General features: G+C 36.7%; 1 protein-coding gene across 4 annotated transcripts in view; it reads left to right on the top strand.

The window, feature by feature from the left end:
* Positions 1-14,154, top strand: part of Dlg2 (discs large MAGUK scaffold protein 2) — a 1,293,772-nt gene that overhangs the window by 700,169 nt on the left and 579,449 nt on the right. For all 4 annotated transcript variants that reach the window (XM_028770581.1, XM_028770580.1, XM_028770579.1 and 1 more), the window contains one exon: positions 4,754-4,804. In XM_028770581.1, the coding sequence (XP_028626414.1) occupies positions 4,754-4,804 (51 nt within the window). The remainder of the gene's footprint in view (positions 1-4,753; positions 4,805-14,154) is intronic.

Here is a 14,154-nt window from a genome sequence, read left to right as displayed (position 1 = left end):
GTGGTGTTGTGAGTTTATGGATGAAATAACCATGCTGTGTCACTATACAACATCTCACAGAATGCCTCCTCATCCTCAAGTTCTTGTACTCTTTCTGTTTCCTCTTCTACGATGTTTCCTAAGTCTTCAGTAAAGGCTTGGTGATGAGCATGTCCCATTTAGGGTTGTGTTCTCATAGATTTTATTCTTAGCAGGCAGACTCTGCATTGATTCCTGACAACTAAAAATGAATAAATACATAAATAAATACATAATAAATAAATAAACAAATACTTAGAAGACAATTTGACAACATGAGCATTTAGCAAAACAATAGCAACTTCTAACTTAGAACTGTGACCTCTCCGCCATGAGGCTTTGACTAGATTACCAGTACCAAACATGAAATTCTTGTGGAACAGGCCTTAAATACAATCAGAAAGCTGTTTGTTACCCCATAACCATGTGAACCAGTAGACATACACTGCCTGGCTGGTAGGTAGTGCAGCATAATGTGTTCCACATGGATAATTCCACCGATGTCTTTTTTTTTTTTTCTACCAGCAGCCTGCATAGGACATCTCAGTGCAACAAAAGGAGGGAGGAAGTTTCCCAATTGCTTCGAGAGTGATTTCTTTATGTCCCAGAGCCAAACCAGGTTGTGTTTTCACCTACAGGATTGTGTTGTGTAGCTATGGTAGATGATAAGCAAGGGCAATGGAAATAGCCTTTTGTGCTAAAATCATATTTTTTAAAACTAGGAAATTCTCTATATCTTCTTGATTTTCCAAAATGCCAGTCCCTTGGTTTCCTACTTTTCAAGATAGAAAGAGGCTATCAAGTGAACAGGGCCAGAGCTGAAGTAACATAGACTCCAACTATGCAACTTTCTCTCCTCCATGCTATCAGAAACAATATATTACTAACATGCTTAACGATCACAGGAAATGTGACCGGTCAAGAGAAAGTATACTTGTTAGAATTCTTTTCAGAAAGACAACATCATGAGTAGAAAGCTTTATATCAGAAGAATTAGAGAGATGGGCTTCCAAATAAAGTACTTGCTGTAGGGATATGAAGACATGAGTTCAAATCCCTCAAACATACATAAAATTAGCACAGGTCTATAACAACTGTGATACTATGCTGAGAAGGAAGACCCAGTCTGGAATATCTCCCAGAAGCTTATGGACCTGCTAGCCTGCCCTATTCAACAAGGCTCTCTTTCAAATAATGTAGAAGGTGAAGACCAATACCTGAGTTTGTCTGCTGACTTCCACAATATCCTGTGACTTACATGCCCTTGAACATTCATAAACATGCATCATAAACACACATGCATATGCACATGCATAAATAAAAATTTAAAAGTTACATACTGAGGAACTGATGTGGATTAGATTGAGACCTTGGGGAGGAGATCATACAACAGTGGATGTCTTTTGTATGTCCATTGCTGGGAGTGAATGAGAGACATATGCAACGTGGTTTTAACTTCCATAAAGGGATGCTCAAGATGATGGGTGAGGTGATTCTCTGCAGACACTCCTTGATTCATCACCACTCAGTAAATTACCACACTCTAAATATATGTGGAGATTACTGAAGGAATATTCTCCAGTCCAATTAATTGAAAGGGCTCTAAACATCTATCAAAATCAGGCAAAACTTAGGAACTTCTCATTAAGATACAGATATTCTTAGGTCTTATGTTTTGTTCTTTTTATCAAAAGAGAGTTTGTATCTTCCTTTTTTTCCTTGCTCATCAAGAGGACATAGACATCACTCTTCTTCTAATGAGAGAATAAACATTAGAACCTGTGAAGTAACGTATTCCTGAATTCCCACACTAGCTTTATGATTCCATATTTTAAAATGTGTATAAGCTAACATTGAAATATTGGTTCACCTATGGTTATAAGCATTCACTTCTCTTTAATTTTGAGAGATTCTGGTACAGACATGAAATTTTCTTTTTAGACCAAGATTACATCCTGGTGTCACTGTTTATACTTAAGAGCCTGGATATTGTAAAATTAGGCACATAACATTACATTCTTTAGTTGAAAACTAAAGATCTTTAGGGTACAAAGAAGCCAGCTGACTCAGCTTATATCGCCTGTTCATGAAGCTGACTAGTGAACTTCAGAATAATAATTATGATATGAAGTTGGAATGAATCTTGGATCTAATATTCAGCATGCATAAACTTAGAACTGAGAAGCAAAATTATATATGCTACTATATATTCTCTGTGATGCAAACAGTAAGTCTTGTCTTCTAACTACTCCTTGAAAGATGCCTTTCACTGTGAATCATTGACTATTTACTATGAGAGGTTTATTTTCCTCTCTCTGAAGCTTATTCCCCCTCCCCAGTTTGCAGCACTTTAATAACAGGAAGGGTTTCCCTCCAGAAAACCAGTGAAGCAAAAAAGAAGCTTCATGGAGCCATACTGAGCAAATGAAAGCATATCACATTAATTCAGTCTCCTTCTGGTGAGTTATCAACTATGGAAAGTTAAAAAAATAAACAAAACTTCAAACAGAAGATTACATATACACGAAGTTTTGAGAGGTTTTTTTTTTTGTTCCTTTTACATGCGCTAAATGAAAACCTTCCTAAAGCTGCTGAAGCTTTCTGACATCACAAAGCCCTTCTCTGTGAGTCACTGAATTGCTGAAACCCAGAAAATCTAATTTAGTTTAGGTCTGTTTGATAATGTAATAACACAGTAAAATGTGATTCACCAATTAGCTCATGTAATTGAATAATCAAAAACATGCTCCGAGTAAGTCACTGAGGCATAGTCCATCACCCTTGTGGTTCTATATTTTTCTGATTACAACTGCAGGTACATCTTCCATCAGTGATGTTTCTCATGAAAGAGAACTGACAAATATTTGTGGTTGTAGATCGGTAGAGTACTTAGCTTCAGTACTCCTTGGTTTCTCTTTGCTGTTTCATCAGCTCCCTCTTGACCAAGTTCTACATTGAGTAAAGGAGCTGACTATCTAGCCCCTGTCTCCATAGAGTGCTTAGTCTCATATTCTGTATTTCAATTGCATAAGGATGGAACCAAACTGATGTTAACACCTTAAGGAAATCACCATTTCGTGGTTGGAAAACTGTCTCCCTAGATAATTCCTAAATTCTAATGGCACTGCTGAGATATACTTTAGGGAGGGAAAAAAAAGCAATAAAAAAATTTGAGAGGTTTTTCTCTGAAATTTTAATCAAGTAAAAAGAAATCTGTAGTAGATAAAAATAGGAATTGACTATTTGGCGATCGTTTTCCAGCATTTCCTTATAATTCTCAATCCACATCTGTTGAAATGTAGGTGCCTGGCTATATTCAAAATCTATTTCTCTTCATAAAAGCAAATCAACTAAAGGATTGTTTAGGTTGTTGAAACAATTTCTAATGAGGAATTGCAAAATATCCTAGTTTATTTATTTATTCCTTCTGAAGTATTTGAACATGCTTTCATGGTCCATGGCTTCCTAGCAAGCAAAGTGAAGAGTAATTGGAATATGTTACTGGAACTTGAGTCACTAAAGAGGTGGAATTTATTCACTGACTTGGTTATTATTTAATGTAGTTTTGCTCCTTGAGAGAAAGAAGAAACAGGAGGAGCAGGAGGAAAAATGAGTGGGCAGAAGAGGAACAGAGTAGAGGAGGAAGAGATGGGGAGAGAAGAGAAAGATCACGTGTAGCTTTGCCCTGCCTTTTTTTTAAATAATTTATTTATTTTTTCTCAAATCGTAATTCATTCACACAGGGGTTATAAACACAGACAGGCAGGATGTGGGGAAGGGGATGTCACTGGAGTGTGGGTGTTCAGGGGGAGTACAGATATCTTTCAGAACAGGGTATCAGCTGGGTGAAGGTTCAGGGGACAGGTCACTATGACTCTGCCTATGACTCACTTGTCCTTATCTAAGTTGGTATTGTCTACCAAGGCTACCTATTTACAAGGTCTATGACTACTCAGGCTGGTAAATTTCCACATAAGCTGCCTGTTTACAATAGCTTATAGCCATCTGTTTCAATGTTTTTCCACAGAGACCCAAAACTTGGTGTTAGTATACATGTATGACAGGCCTATTGCTGATTTTAGGCCTATGGCTGATTTTAGGCCTTCAATGTGTAATTAGGGCTGCCCCTGACATCTCCTCCCTTCTCTAAGTATAGAAGGGCTATGGCGATTCTAATCATTCGAAGGCAGGAATAGAGGCCTGACCTCCAGTATTTGAAGGGGACCTTGTAATGGCTGTGGTCCCTCTGTTATTGTACAGTGAGGCGTGAGTTACCCTGCCTTTTTAAAGGTCATACTTTAGCTTTTGTCAATGAGATTTAAACTGTTGTTAGCAAGAAATTTCCTTTGTAATTATATCATTACTCTTTTTTTATCTAATTTTTTTTAATTTTTTTTATTGGATGTTTTATTTACATTTCATGTGTTGTCCCCTTATCCCAATATCATTACTCTTAAATGGTTTGTTATTCATAAACTTACAATGAATATTTTCTATTGTCCCTTTTCATTAAAAAAACAACAAATAATAACATTCTTAAGGGATGGAATCATTAATTATTTTTGTAGCACTTCATCTTGTTTGGGAAAAAAAATAATCAAAAGCATAACATGAAGAAAATTTTCTGGAAGGACAGGTGCATGTCACCATTCCTGGAGTTCCTTGTCATTTTTAAGTGTAGAATGTCATAGTCAAAACTCATTAGTAATTTTCATACTTTTTTCCCTATTAATAGGTCAATGGAACAGAAATTGAATATGAATTTGAAGAAATTACACTGGAGAGGGTAAGAAAATTTTTAAATCTTTAACTTTTCATTCTACCTTCTAGGTCTGATATTTGTTTGTCTTGTGAAAATGCAAAATTGTATTTCTTAACCCAAAGTGCCATGCAAGACTTACAGGGAGAATATTAGTGAAATATTTGCAGTTGAGAGAACTGGGATAAAAGACAAGAATAACCAGAATGTTCAGTGTTTGTAAATTATGTGGCCAGGACTTGGAGAAACTAATGGGAAAGGCAGAAGGGGCCCGGGAGCTTGTGCAGCTCTATTCTGAATGTTTTGTTATGAATGATTTGTTATTAATGTTTAATGCTTGAAATTATGATTTAGCGGCATGTTTTCACGACATACTACAAGATGTTCTCAATTGTGTGATATTGATGTTGTAATCTGACGGAGGGCTACCACACATCTATTTCATTAACAAAAGGAGAAATAAACTTAAACCCTGACCACAGAGGCAGATGCACAGCATCACTGCAGAGCTCTGAAAAATATGTGTTAAGGACCTGCCAATGATTTCTGACAAATAAAGAACCTCTGCCTACAGCCCTAATGTATTTACATATTTTACAAAACACACACACAAAATATCAAAGGCCGTCTAGGAAAAGACAATGTCAGAAAGCATCAACATGATACTTAATATCTTTCTATAGGTGAGCATAAAACTGCTCACTTACTGTTGTTAGGAAATGAAGACAAGGAACATGAATAGTTAGGGACCTAATTGGCAAATATTTCAAAGGAGTCTTAATATCCAGTGACAATAACCAGTTCTGAAAATTAGTTAATTTGAAAATAGCGATCAAAAACCTTGGTTTAAAAAAAAGCATAGCTTTAGCACAATTACATACATAAGAATAGACAAATTTCACAACTGCACATATGTATACTGTTTAAAACAGTGAAAGCTTAAAATTATGTTTACTGCTTTATTATAAAATCACGTAAAATTAATCATATTAAGTTTAAATATTGTTTATAATGGTGAAGGCTTAAAAATATGTTTACTATGTCACAATATACCCATATAATATTAATCAAATTAAATTAAATACAATTAAATTTTAAATTATATTTCAATATCATTTTAGAATACTTTGTAATTGCAAGAGTACAAAGCATATCTCAATTGTATTAAACAATTTTAAAATAATTTTAATGTAGCTTAAAATGTAATCTAATATCAATTAAATCAAACTGAATAAAACTCTTTAACTTTACATTTCCAAAAGTGTTAATTAAAATTTTAAAGTGTTCTGTTCTTTAAAAAATAAAAGAGGAAAAATTAAACATTGGGAAAAAAGACCCCCGACAGGCTGGTTGAAGCTTCTCATCAGCTGAGAATCAAGGACTCCAGCACAATTTACAATATTATTTGTGAGGGTTACTGACAGATATTAGCAAGCAACTTACTTTGTAAATAGAGACTCACCCTTAGATGATTTGTTTTCTATAAACTCAAAATGCATATTTTATATGGTCCTCTCATACAAAAAAGCAAATCACAACACTCAGGATGGAGTCATTGCTGATTAATTTTGTAGTCTTACATTTCATTTTGGCAAAAACATAATCAAAAGCTCAACCATGAAAGAAATGATTAGGTATGGCATGTGTGTGGTGGCAATATGGTTTGTGAAGCACAATGCAAAATGAAAATGGTGAGCCTTCTAAACCCAGAACATATGTAACTAAACTGGTCTCACTGTGTACTTGATTCTTCTCTCCCTGAGTTATCCTTTTTATAGAGAGATGTTTCATATAAAAATAATAATGAAGTAGATTTAAGGCCCGAATTGTATGACTTCTGTTAAGACTTCGTTCATTTCTATGACACTTTCTTGTAACGGCCGTTTCTTTTGTAACGGCCGTCGGGTTCTGCTACTTTGTAAAGGCCGGCCGGTTCTGCTGCTCCGGTCGGCAGGTCAGGGTCTAGCAAGAGAGAGTGGGGACGGAGGAAGGGGAAAAAAGGGGCGAGAGACGCAAAAGATAGATACAAGCCAGAGTCCGGTGGAGTCTCTTCAAGTCTTCTTTATTCTCCTACTACTTACTACCTCTACCTCTACTCCTCGACTCCTCTACTCTTCTACTCTTATAGAAGGGAAATCCTGGGTATTTATACCCTTTACCACGTGACTTGCCCTCGTGGACAATCTCAACTGAAGCCACTACGTCACGTGCCTTGTAGCCATGGATACCAGGAGCACCTGGCAGCTGGGGGCACTAAACAGTGTAACAAGATGTTTATCAGAGTGCGCTCAGCTATTGCAGGCTGTTGAAACAAGTCTCTTGTCAGGGTATATGGCTTGAGATGGCTGTAAAGATGATAGCCACTTTCGGCTAAGAGTCGGCTCCCAACACTTTCTAGAATCTCAAATAAGGCTATTAACTTTTATTTGCAGTGAAGGTATCCTACCTCCCTGCATCCCTAGGTCCTAAGGTTTTACCATAGCAACTGTATTAGTGTCAGATGCACCTTGGGAATCATTCTATAAACCCATTTATATTTAGCAACTCTTGAGAATAATACCCCAAGAAGTTACCAAAATCCATTTAATAACTGGTGTACATAGTAATGTTTGTCTCTCTTTTGAGAAACCCACACTTGGAAGTGTCAACAAAAAAGAGAACTGTTCTCTATCCTAACTTAACAGACTATAGTTCTGCACTTGGCTTTTGTCCTGGCATTAGATTGATTGTTGGACCAAGTGTTAGGTCTATCTTGTACTTTATAAATCACAAAATAGTAATAGCTGTGCTTGATATATATTTTGAGAAAAAGTTGGGTTGTTTTTTTATTATTCTAACAGAAAGGGTGAAATGTGGCAGAAATTTACCTGCCCGATCTATTTTAAATATTAGAGCAGCAGGAGGCCTGTGAGTTGACCGGTAAAAGGGAATTGGAGCTAAGGGGGGGGAGCGGAAATTGTAAACCAGCGTGGCTTTAACCAGCAATAGGTAGATATGAAACTAAAAGTTTAGGATAAATGGGATAAATTGCCTAATCTGTGTTAGCATCTTAGCACTATCAATTGGCCTTGAAATCTTGGTATTTGAGTATTTGATGATATATAAATCTGATTGGTTAACTATAAGCATTTAGAGTTTTGATTTTACCAGGTGATGGGTGTTGTGGTGGCTGATCACAGGATAAAAGATCATTTGTGGGGCTAGCATGGCCGCAAGGGGAGCTTTGGAGCTCCAACCCTACTGGAGAGCCTGCCAAGATGAAGACACCCTGCTGGAGGCAGGTAGCCCACCGGTGCTAGACTTACTGGAACATAGTAACTGAGCAGGGAGCCAGATGCCTTATTTTTAATACCTATCACTACAAAACGCCTAGATCTTACTTTATTTTTAACCTACCTATGGTCTGACTTCCACGCACAGAGACAATTTAAAATCATCTCTGTCACAGTTATGTAGGTTTCTGTATTGCTCAACCAGAGCACCAGTTCCCAGTCCTAATTGATTTGTCAGAAACATTTGGTGTGTCTGTTTAGCTGTCACTAGGCCATCAAAGATGTCTTTTTTAAAAGAAATTAGAACATAAAGGTTTTCTATGCTCTCTTTACTTTGCTAGCTTCCCAACTGTTCCTGTAAATGTTGTATTATTTCAGATACCAAATGAAAATACCTCTTTCACCAGCTCTCCTTCTCCTAGAGTGCCATATCTCATTTAGATCCACACCTTAAACTCTCCAGTTGACATCCTTCCTGAATCTGAAGCTGTGACCTTGTTCCTCAGCTACTGTGCACAGCTAACTGTCAATCTCCCATATTTGCTTAAATGCCAAGGGCTCTCTTCCCCTGGGCTCCTTCCCTTCTTCCCAAAGCTGCCTCTCTACTGGCAGTCCTTGTCTGAGCTAACTGGATCTGCTCTTTCCCTTATTATTCAGCCAAAATTATCTCCAAAGAATCATTTATTTATATTCTTCAGGATCTATGAGCAAGATTGCATATACTTCCATAAAACACATATATCAAAACCAACCTGTTTTTATTACCTATTAAATAAGCTCACCCATGCCTGGAACACTCCAGTAGCCTGCTTCACTGTTGTCCAAGTAACTATGGTAATAGTTTTCACAATGTAAGCCAGACTGCACCACTTTTATTACTAAAAACAAAACAAAAATAAAAACTCCCAAAGGATGAAAATTGCACTGAGCATCACTATCCGTAAGCATTATTGACCATTATCAGATGGCTTCCCCGATCCTCTCTCTTCACACAGCTTGCTCCATCTGCACACTGACACTCTTGGGATTCCTCAAAATGCCATGCTTTTCTCACCTCAATGCCTTGCTAACAGCTATTCTTTCTGCTTGGAGGAATCTTCCTTTACACGGTTACATCCCTTTTGTGTATATATATATATATGATATGTGTGTCCTTTCTCCAGATTGTTAATACCCATCACTTCCAGAATATATGCTATTGCTACTTACTCAATGACTTCTGTATCTCATTTGTCCAAAATAAGCTGTACACTGTAGCAGTAAGCAGAAAAGGTATGTGAATCACTTGTGCCTCTGCTACTGGAAAGACAGTGAAGGAGTTTCATGTAGCCTGGTATAAAATCAGTTTTAAAATACTCTAATAGTTGCTGTTCAGATGACCTTGAACTATATCTATGTGTACCTTCATTGGACCATAGTTTTCATATTAGGGGATGAACCTAAAGTGTTTGTATTTATCTTAGATGATATTTGAAAGTGAATCAATCCATGTCAAGGTTTATAATATCATGCACATGTATTCTCAATATCTCATTTTATTAATATGTCAGTTCTCAGAAGTATACTATTACTATTGAGAAACCTTACTTTGAAAAGGAGCCAATGCAAGGGAGACTTATTGGTATTTAGTTAAAGTGTGAGACTTCAGATCACCAAAACTCACTTAGATGCCAAGTGAACATGGCAACTCACCTGTATTTCCAGCCTTATGAGACAGATGGGTGATCCCCAGAACAAGCATGCAGTCAAGACTAGCCACATCAGATGAGTTCAATCTCTCAATGATTCAGAGAAATTGGCACAATGACTAAGGCAGAAGATAATTAAGGATCATCCCAGAAATCAACCTTGGGCTTCTCCATACGTATCACATACATAAATATGGAAAAATAAAAAAGACAAACAGCCTCTAAGTCTTAATGGGCAGTTTACAAGAGATGAGCAGGAAGTCCTTCTATAACCTACCCTTTCCTTACTGTTTTTGTTGTTAGACACCAGTCATCCAAAGGTACAAAAATCACAGACCTTCTATTTGAACTCAGTTTGTACATTTCCATCTAATCTCTATAACATTAATTAAATGCTAAACTGGTCACATTTAATAATATCTTCATAAAGTATATCTTGTAAACTCTGTTTTTATTTATTAGGAGTCTGTGTTGCAGAGAATAAATAACTTGACAGAATCTTCAGAGAAAGTCACGAATTAGGAAAGAGTGGATTAAGGTCTGCTCTGTTACACTGAGTTAGGTCTCTTCGAAGGGCCACTTAAAGATCCTTTTTCCTTAAAAGCTTGCTTGGCTTTTCCTCTTGACCAATGTTCATCACAAACACAGGTCTTGAACTTAAACTAAACGGTGAACAGAATCTGTCTCTCTCGCTGCCCTTGGAATGGCCTCATGGAGAGTATTTTATAATAGTATTTTTATTTACCATGTCATGAGACATGAAAGAGTAAAACCAATGGACAACTTGAAGGCAAATTGATAACTCATTCTCTACTGTATAGCTGTTGGATGCATTAACCATGTGCTAAACATAGTAAACCCTAGGAAGATCTTTCATGCATCATTTTGTCAAGCTTTTACTAAATATGAGTAATAGAGAAAGTCTGTATTTCATATGTTGCATGGTACCAGAATAGTAAATAGTAACCATGAAGATGAACAGAGTATTATGGACATCCGGCTCAAAAAAGAGTAGTTCTATGACATATTATACTTCCACTGGAGTATGGGCAATGAGAGAAAAGTAAGCATATAGCAAGATGCAGAAAGAGAAAGCCTTTCAGACATGAGTAGCAAACTGTTCAAAGGCCCCTACAATTGTCACATGCTCAAGTCATTTAGGACAAATGTGATTTTCAAGCTATGAAGCAAGAATTGGAAGAAGATGAGGTTAGAAAGACAGAACAGGTAAGAAAGGAATGCCCTGGTTAACATTGCAAGTTAGTTAATTTATGTCTAAGGGCCTGGAGAATTTTAGTCCTGAGAGTGGCATAGTCATATCTGTGCTGTGAAAACATTGTTTTAGCTGTAGCCCTGAATCTTCATGTCATAGAACTGAGAAGAAAACGCAGGTGTGCCACTTAACACATGGTTAATGGGTAAAACTGGCCAATAGCGAATGAAAATAGACTGCTTAGATATATTTGAAATTATAGAACCAGCTGGGTGGTGGTGGCTCATGTCTGTAATCCTAGAACTTGGGAAGCAGAAGAGGTAGATCACTGTAAGTTCTAGGACTGCTTGTTTTACAGAATGAGATCCAGGGCAGCCAGCCAGAGCTTCACAGAGAAACCCTATCTTAGGTGGAAAAAAATTATAGAACTGATCTCTATCATATTTTAAGATGGAAGAGAGGCATCAAAGCTTCCTACAGTCTAAGAGGACAAATTGCCGTTACTAACAAACACTCAGCCAGGAGCACCTGTTATCTCTCAAGCCTTACAGATGCCCAGGGTTACCTGTCACATTAGATGAGTAACTACCATGCCTCTGAGTGATTTGTCAGTGTTCAGTATGTGAGGCTAACAGACTGTGAATTCTTGGTATGATTTACACCATAAGAAGCTATTTCATTTGCGTGGATAATAGATTCAGCATGCTTGAGAATCCTTGACAAAAATGCATGACTATGGTTGAACAAAGATGAGAAATACATTTCTGGTACCTCCTATAACTCCTCTTTGTCCTTCTTAACAAGGTATAGATATTCTTTTCAGCCAGTAAGATAGCCAAAGATTGTAGCCATTTCTTATAAATCCATAATTTTTCTTGGTTGTTATTTTACCCACAAATAAATTTAGAAGGCAGAAATAAGTAACTGACATGTGCATTCTCAAAAACTCTCAGATGAAGCTCATTTTGGGTACAAACTGGGTTCCACGGGAATGTTGAAAATAGTTCTCGTGAAATAACCGGGCTCCCATTAACAGTGTCCAATGGCCCCAGCAGCTTCATCCAGGGATCAAGTAATTAGAAAGGAATTGAATGTCTTATTGCTTAGGCCACATTTTTTGATCCCATATAATTGATCATTGTGAAAATTCCTAAATTCAAATAGAATTAAGTATCTATTATATCAAGTAATGTGGAGAACTGGGCTTCTGAACATCTCATTTCTCTATGCTGCCTTAGTTCCTTTCAGCTACTAGTAATAAAAATGACAATCAGAGCCCAAAATGCTTGTGGATGAGTTTTCAATATTTTATTATATAGTCAACCATACCAAGGCCTCATTCCAGTTTAGTTAAATAATTTTAGATACTAGATTATTTCTTAAAACAAATTCCATTTTGTGTTCAATTATGGTGTATCTTTTCAGTATGCTTGAAATAGATGCTCACAAACACACACACAAACACATACATACACTCTATATACTATATATATTTTATACTCAAAATGGGCTTCATCTGTGAGAATTTTTGAGAGTGAACATGTCAGTTACTTATTTCTGCCTTCTAAATTTATTTGTGGGTAAAATAACAACCAAGAAAAGTTATAGATTTATAAGAAATGGCTACAATATTTGATTATCTTTATCTTACTGGCTGAAAAGAATATCCATATATATAACATACTATACACACACACACACACACACATATATGTATAGTATATATGTATATATATAGTGTATATGTATATATATAGTGTATATGTGTATATATAGTGTATATGTGTATATAACAAATAGTGTGTGTTATATACATGTATATCACTCAAATACAGACATTTGTTTAGACACAAAAGAAAAGTGAGCTTCAATCAGTTTTATTAGCTTTGGATGAAAGTATCACGATATTTAAGGAAGAAAAGCAGCCTCTAAAAGCAGTATGAGAAAAGACAGTCTGAAATGCCTATCAATCAGCCACTTCCTGTGTGGCCTTAAGCAAATTATTCAAGCTATTCTTTTTGATAACTCACAAGGCTGGGGTTTCAGGCTTATGCTTTCATTTCCACTCTGTAGTAGCTTCAGATTCTAATGGATTATGACATTTTCTCCTGATCTTGACATCTTTATAAAATGGTTTATTTCAATGGCTCTGACTTCAGTCTTTGCCATAGGAAACAGCTCCTGTTTTGTCAGTGCAGCTTCCCCTTGGAGGAACACCCTCCTTCATAGAAATATATGTCTCCTCATGACAACATGTGACTCTGAGGAAGACTGCCAATCTCAGCACCCTGCCCATATCATTGACTGGTATTGAGTTCCATACAGGATTATCTGTATAAATACTGAAAAAAATACACATGTACTCTGCCTAAGGATAAGGCATAAGTACCTCCAGGAAGATCAGAAAAAGCTTTTCACTTTAAGATTCTGTATTGGAAGTTGATATCCAATTTAAAGACTGATACACTAAGTAACACAAGCCCATCAAAATGTCTTAAAGTGGTTCCTTCACTGGACTATGGGGCAGGGAAGAGTAGTATTCCAAGCACTTTAAGTATGAGATTGGAAACAGAAAAGTAGATGCCATATGGATTTCTTGCTGGAGGTTCCTGAGACTATCATCCAAGACAGTAAATCTTCCTGCAGAGAAAATAAGAGCCAAAAGATTAAAGAGATGCTAGCAGAAATCATTGACTTCCCATGAAAAGCCAGCCATTCTTTAGGTTCAACCAAGTGCCAACCTTCATCCATGATTTTTTCCTTTAATTTTTATATCCAGACTAGTTCAAAGCAGTAATTTATAACTTTCACATGGTGACTATATATAGATATGCTAACCTAGTACTTTACTTATTACTATACTGAACTATACTACACTGAATATAGTAGATTCTGTCCTAGGCTTATCCAGCCACAGGCTGCTATTATTTGAACACTGGATATTTGCCCAATGTCCAGATGCAAAATGCTTAGCCCTCACTATGACATCAAGGGAAAGTGGTAGAACTTATTGAGGAGGTGGAACCCACTGGAAATCCCTTAGGTCACTGGAGTGTGCTTTCCAAAAGTACTTCACAAGTAACTTCTTGATAGTTCTTGTTGCAATCTGTACACAGAAAAAACCTGTTCCTGTTCTCTGTTTGCTCTGGGAGAGATAGGCCTGTTCCTGCTCTCTGTTCGCTCTGGGAGAGATGGGCCTGTTCC

This window comes from Grammomys surdaster, unplaced genomic scaffold, assembly GCF_004785775.1.
Source record: "Grammomys surdaster isolate TR1022 unplaced genomic scaffold, NIH_TR_1.0 203, whole genome shotgun sequence".
Lineage (NCBI taxonomy): Eukaryota > Metazoa > Chordata > Mammalia > Rodentia > Muridae > Grammomys > Grammomys surdaster.
The sequence above is the reverse complement of the archived record's forward strand: the minus strand, read 5'-3'. Positions and strand labels throughout refer to the sequence as shown.